Consider the following 6,868-nt stretch of genomic DNA (forward strand, 5'->3'; position numbering starts at 1 on the left):
TGGAGCCATTATGGAGTTAGGGAGAATATCATGGATTTTTTTAGTTAAAGAAGTTAAGGGAGGAATAAATACTATGAATTTTAAGTCCTGATTCATATGCATATGTCTTCTTTTTGTTGTTATTGTTTCAGATAAATGCATATTCAATTAAGAAGAAGTAATACCCCTCAAATTTATAGGATTGTTTCTTCTAGATAAAATGGTTAGAATTAAAAACTTAATGTCAGAAGAAAGTATGTAATTCCATAAATGAAGGAAAGTGGCTGTGGTCAAACTCATTTAAAATTGTAGATTTGGACTACAATTGAAGATTTGGAATAAATCAGAAAGTAGTATAAATAATGATAGCATATTCATTTAAAATGTATATTCTTCATGTCTATATTTATTAATTACTAAGTATACCTAAACCAAGAAACATAATCTTTTCTGGTAATATATTTTTACATAGCAGTGAGAAAGTTGGTCAATAATGACATTATTATTATTATATTATAATATAATAGATATATATCATTATAATGATATAATTATTAAGACAATAACATGTAGTATATTAGAGATATAAAAATTGTTCCCTAGACTTATAACTTTGTCTCTTAATGCTGTTAACTCAGTGGTTTTAATTGTACTTAAACAACAAAAGATGTTCATCTAAGGCTCAGTTATGATCTAGGCAACTGTTAAGTTTTCAGTATTTCAGAATTAATTTCAATAATCTATAATACATTCAGTAACATGCAAATTTCAACTATCAAGATCAGATTTGGAAGCCCTGAGTTCAGTGGAAACTGCCATTTTTCTCTTAGCTAAGTGCCTACACGTTTGTATGAAGAATGATTTGGCCAATATCCCTAGTTCTGGACATAGACAATATTGCATGATTTTCAGAGTTAATTGATATTTCCTCTGAAGTTGTCAATGTTGACAATACTAGTTCACATAAATATATACAATAAAATGGCAGAGTATAGTGTTCATTTTATGTATGGAGTTCACTCCACGAGATTTTTTTTTTTTTTTATGTTTTGAGACTGGTCTCTCTTTGTAGTCCAAATGTCCTAGAATTCCCTATTGAGGCCAGACTATTCTCGTCTGCCTGATGAGAGGTGGGACTAAAGGAATGTGCTGCCATGCCTGTCCATTTAATGATTTTTAATATGAAAGTCCAGTTATTAGCTCAAACTATAATAAAAAACGTCAACATACTAATACCACAACTCAGGGATATAGTAATTTGATCCACTTATATGGTGAAGAATGATGTCAGGAAAACATGTCTTTCTTTTCCATAATTAAACAATTCTTTTTACATGAGCAGTTATCTTTGCATGTACAGTAAAAATAAACTATACTTTAAAACATTCCATAGGGTCTAAGATCTGCACCATGTATTATCATGGCATGTCCAATGAGATGTGCATATGTTTCTGTTTTTCAGTTCTAGGCTCTGGTGAAGTAGTGTGATACTGTATGGATGAGCCCAACCAGAAGCACCTTGAATTCATTATGTATTTGATTTTCAATTTCTTTTGGTTGTTATGTGTTAGACATCTTCTATTGGGAAGGCAAGGTTTTCACTACTTTTACACTTGGTTATGGACTCTATATGATCTAGTTTAGAAAATTTTGACCTAGATGTTAGGTTTATCTGTACACACAGATCAGGTTTAAAAGAAGATGTATTTATATTTTAATCATGGGGCACATAATTAATATAAACCCTTTGCTACTTGATGCAGGCAGAATTGTGCCCTCTACAAATTTTCCTAGGTTCAATTCTGATCATTTGTCTGATGGTATTTGTTGTGAGGGCTTGCAAGGCCATTCATTGACTTTTAGATCAGTGCATAGAGATGAAGTCTCTGCGGGTGGAATTGATGTGCTCCTGAGAAGAGGCCAGAAAGCTTGTACTCTCTCCTGTTACTCGGTGATGACACAGAAAAAGACTGCAGTCCCAGAGTACAAATATTTACTTTCTTCTTCTTCCTCCTCCTTTTCTTTCTTCCAGATACCAAATAAGAACACCATTGTCTCTAGTTCAACAATGGCCTTTCCTCATCTTTCTCTTTCTCCAGGCTTCCTGGCTCAAGCAATAGTAATACTAATATACAATATTCCTATTATTAAAACTCTTCTGTAGAATCTTGTAAGTTTTAGAAAATGTAAACATTATTTGTCTTTGCACCGTATTTTTATTCTGTCTATGCACTTTTATTTCAAATGCTACAATCTCTTGGTAAGATATTTTGGTTATTTTGTTACCAACAACATTTTATCAATCTCCACAGCATCCTGTGGACACTCAGATTCCCTCACTTGCTAGCCCTCGTGTTTATAAGACAACAATTTCTCTAGATAGCACTAATTCCTTCCCTTTCATTGCACTGCTGACTTTCTTTTTTTTTTTCAAGTAGTAACTACCGATTTATTTAAAGTCATTATTAGCATTTAGAAATAATGAGAAGTTACAGGTGATTATTATTCCACACGGACGCTGGGAACCAAACTCAGTCCTCTGCAAGAGAACCACACCGATTCTTAAGCACAGAGACATAGCTCCAACTCCATAAAGGACGTTTCTTTGCTAATGTTACACAACTGCCCAACAATGACCGTATAGTAGGTGATATCTAGAGGACCATTTGTTCAGTAGTTAGTTGAATTGATTTCTCTGATGTGAAATCATTTTGTTTGAATTCTTTCCTTTTTAATCCAAACTAGGAATGTGTAACTTTTCTCCTAAAAGGTAAATTTTTCTCTTCCTTTCCTTTTTTTTTTTTTTTCACAAATTGCTTTCTCTGATTTTCTTGTCAGCTTGCTTTAAAGATATCCACGTGTTCAATATGCTCGCTCGAAGTTTGGCCCACACCAAATGATTGTTTAGCCCAAATATCTGAGCAGCAAACTGGGCGGATCCTTCTGGAGAGAGTATAGTTGAACAGCCAAGACCACTGGGCCATCGAAGAGATGACCACACATCCTGGGCACCCCAATCTGGTGTGATGGGAGGACAGCTGATAACTGGATATGCAGTGTTACCAGACATCACTGGGCCCAAACCATTGCTTCTGCCTGCCACTGCGACAAATACAGTAGGTATGCCATCCCCTTCATACTCTGCTTTAATCCTCAACGTCTCATCTGGTCCTTTATGGGCAGATGTCACTCGGAGTTCACATGGAATCCCGAAGTTTCCACAAGCCTTCTTAATTTTCTCACGGTGACCAAGGTCAGAAGCTGAACCCATCAGCACTACAACACTGCACTGACTGTCTGACTTCAGAAGCAACTCCACTCGATCTGCAACCCACTCAAAGTTTTTCTTTACCATCTGGAGTCCTTCCGGAGTTACTTCCTTGAGGTCACGGTAAGACTGTTTGTCTTTCTGCTGGCTCCGATCTCCCGATGGCCAGAGTCTCCAAGAATCATTATCAATTACATCAGCAAGAACAATCTCTTTGGTAGTTACATCAACACCAAATTCAATCTTCATATCAACCAGCGTGCAGTTCTGGGGCAGCCAGGCTTTCTCCAGTATTTCAAAAATAGCTTGTGTAGCATGACTCATGATGTCCACTTCAGTCTGGCCTATAGCAAGTCCAGCAAAACAAAACTGTGCAGCAATGAGTTGCTCCTCAGACCACTGTGGATCATTATTGGCATCATCCTTGAAGAACATCTCCACTTTTGGTGGGTAAAACTTATACCCCTCTTTTACACCAGGGTTCCTTTTGAGAAAAGATCCAGTTGCTATTCTTCGGCACACCCATTCAATTGGAATCATTTCACATTGGGGTGCAATGAAAGCAGTCTCCCCACATTTCTTGGTGAAAGCAGTCTTGATACCGGCATCCTGTAACAGCTGAAAAATACAGCTTGTGATCTTATTGGAGATTGCAGCTTTGCCTTCCAGTTGGTTCTTTCTGGCTGCATTTCCCGCTGTAATCTGGTCCTTGGACTGCAGGAGGACTCTTCCCGGACTATCTAACAATTCATAGACTTCTTTTGTCTTACCCTCATAGAGTTTTCTCCCAATGTTCAGTAGCTCAGCTGTCGCCATGATTCTAGGTGGGATGAAGGTGCAAGACAACGCGGGAAAGTGAAGAAGCGGTCCGTAAAACAAGAACCTCCAGAGGCTCAGGAGGGCGGGGAAGGGCCCACTGCTGACTTTCTTAAGGTGTTATTTCCAAATCTTGTTAATCTTCATTGGTTACTCTTTTCATCACTTCCATGTTTCTTTCATTATACTTATTAAAATGGGAAAGTTCAATTACCTGTGTGATTAATTATTTAATGCCTGGCAAACACAACCTTATTTGATGCCATATTCTTATCCCAAGGAAACTAATCATAAGTCCATTCGTAAGGGAAACAGCAATATCTGCTCAGCACTTGATGAAAGATGAATGTCTACTAGTATTTGCAATGAACATAGATACATTCTATTTTAAGGAGACCATCTCGTAGCTAGGTGAGTGCCGAATGAGGGTGAGAGAAAGGGAGTGCTGTTGGCTGATGAATGTAAGCATCCATTAAGGTGTCTCTAAAGCACCATCATGGACAGGAACATGTGCGAGAACAACTGGTACAATGGTAACCTCAGAGTGCACTCAGAAGTTTGCTGTCCACGAGGCCATAAAACACAGAGATTCACAGAGGAATTTAAAACTTTATTGAATCAATTTTAAGTAACACAGAAAGAAACTCGGGGCGAGGATACACTGTTAATGCACAGTGTAGTTAGCAAGGGGAGTACAGACCACACACTTTACTTTTGGAAATATGCCTACATTAAAATTTTCATGTGGATGTTAATATTCCTTCTCCTTTCTAGTGGTAAACCCACAGGCAGAAGGCACCTTGGGCTCATAGTACAACTTTCCTGTACAAAGTAATTGAAAAAAAATATGTGAATTATAGTTACAGCAAATTCAGGTAATATCTGGATTTCATATGTTTCTTGGTTTAAGAGCACACAGAATAAGAATGGACTTTATCTGTAGATTATTCAATTTAAAATTCGCAACTCTTAGGTATTATGTATGTTTCTAATACCTATAACATTGCAGCACCTTTTGTGTGTTTAATCTCGGGGACAGGGTTTTTAGTCTTCTCTGTTTTACACATATGCACTTTACTTGACAAAAAAGTTTTTTTTAATTTTTATTTGTTTATTAAAGATTTCTGATTCTTCCCCGCCACTGCCTCCCATTTCCCTCCCCCTCCCCCAGTCAAGTCCCTCTCCCTCCTCAGCCTAAAGAGCAATCAAGTTTCCCTCCCCAGTGGGAAGTCCAAGGACCACCCACCTCCATCCAGGCTAGTAAGGTGAGCATCCAAACTGCCTAGGCTCCCACAAAACCAGTTCGTGCAGTAGGAACAAAAACCCATTGCCATTGTTCTTGAGTTCTCAGTAGTCCTCATTGTCTGCTATGTTCAGCGAGTCCGGTTTTATCCCAGGCTTTTTCAGATCCAGGCCAGCTGGCCTTGGTGAGTTCCCGCTAGAACATTCCCATTGTTTCAGTGTGTGGGTGCACCCCTTGCGGTCCTGAGTTCCTTGCTCGTGCTCTCTCTCCTTCTGCTCCTGATTTGGACCTTGAGATTTCTGTCCGGTGCTCCAATGTGGGTCTCTGTCTCCTTTCATTGCCTGATGAAGGTTAATATTACGGATGCTTTACATATTTGAGTGCAGGCACTTAACGAACCCAATAACTTCTGTCTGAGTTATATAAAATGTTGACTCACTGGTGTCTTTTACACATTTCAAACATCTTAAAAATGTTCGCCGGTGGTCTCTATACTGCACTCATTCTGCTAATAGCACTGAACATTCTCAAAAGAAAGTGCCCATTTTGAGAGGATAAGCCACATATCTAACATGGGGCTATTCTGTTGTAGTACTACTAAGATAGTCTAGTAAATGTATTTGGGTGAACAGTGAAGGAGGCCAATGGGCTAATGATAGTTTTTTAGGTTAAACAATTGATTTTAGATCAGGATTATGTTATTTAAACCCATGATCATGAATGAGAGCACCCCAGTGAAAGCTTTTGCTGGAACTAAATGAAATCGAAATTAAAGAATTGGCTAGGAAGCATCCCTTCTGTAAAATACAGAGAAGAAATCAACGAGTAAGAGATATTAGAAAAATTGCCCTTAAGAAAAGTCTAATGTAAATAATATAGTGGTGATATTTGCTACAATAGAGACTTACACCCTTCCTGGTGAAAATGCAAAGCAGTTTCAGCACTTAGCGGGAAGAGATAGATGGGAGCAGAAGGGTGTCATTAAAGGGCAATCAGAAAATGAGAGCATACTCAGGAAGGGACAGCACAAGCATGTTGTCCTTAGATGGAACTATTCTCTGCTTTCTAGCATGTCCTGTGGCGTTTCTACCCTTCACAGTGGATAAATAAATTATGCACCCAAAGATGATGGACAGCAAGTATTGGTTTTTCATTCTCGGCAGTGATATTTTGTCTTTAGAAATGGCTGAACTAAAAGCAATGTAGAGCGCGCATTAGACAGTTTATGATGACTTTTACAGAGGACTTCCCGTGATTCCCTAAATGTAGGACCCTGTCCATTTTTGCAACTAGGAGATTGATTATTTTAAGAGCGGATTGAGACATTGTTGGTAACTGGACTTGATTGGTTTAAGACATGGTTACATAATGAAACTCCTTGGATGGTTAAGTTTTAGCAAACTCCCCTACAATTTTAATTTAGGCAATTAGGAAATCCATTGAGGATGTTCAATATAGGAGTGAGAAGTTATGGTATTCTGTACTAACTGCCAGACAGGAAATAGTACAGTTTGAGAGGTGGTAGAAATAAGTTCTGGTGATGCTCAGAGACAATCACTTGA

General features: G+C 38.1%; 1 protein-coding gene across 1 annotated transcript; it reads right to left on the reverse strand.

Moving 5' to 3' along the window:
- Positions 1–2,754: 2,754 nt before the first annotated feature.
- LOC126515426 (bifunctional phosphoribosylaminoimidazole carboxylase/phosphoribosylaminoimidazole succinocarboxamide synthetase-like) lies at positions 2,755–4,154 on the reverse strand. The gene has a single exon (XM_050165059.1). It carries the CDS (start codon positions 4,061–4,063, stop codon positions 2,786–2,788), a length of 1,278 nt encoding a protein of 425 aa, XP_050021016.1. The 5' UTR covers positions 4,064–4,154; the 3' UTR covers positions 2,755–2,785.
- Positions 4,155–6,868: the final 2,714 nt, after the last annotated feature.

The sequence above is a fragment of the Alexandromys fortis genome, unplaced genomic scaffold, assembly GCF_014885135.2.
Source record: "Alexandromys fortis isolate MF-2015 unplaced genomic scaffold, M_Fortis_MF-2015_v1.1 scaffold_135, whole genome shotgun sequence".
Taxonomy (NCBI): domain Eukaryota; kingdom Metazoa; phylum Chordata; class Mammalia; order Rodentia; family Cricetidae; genus Alexandromys; species Alexandromys fortis.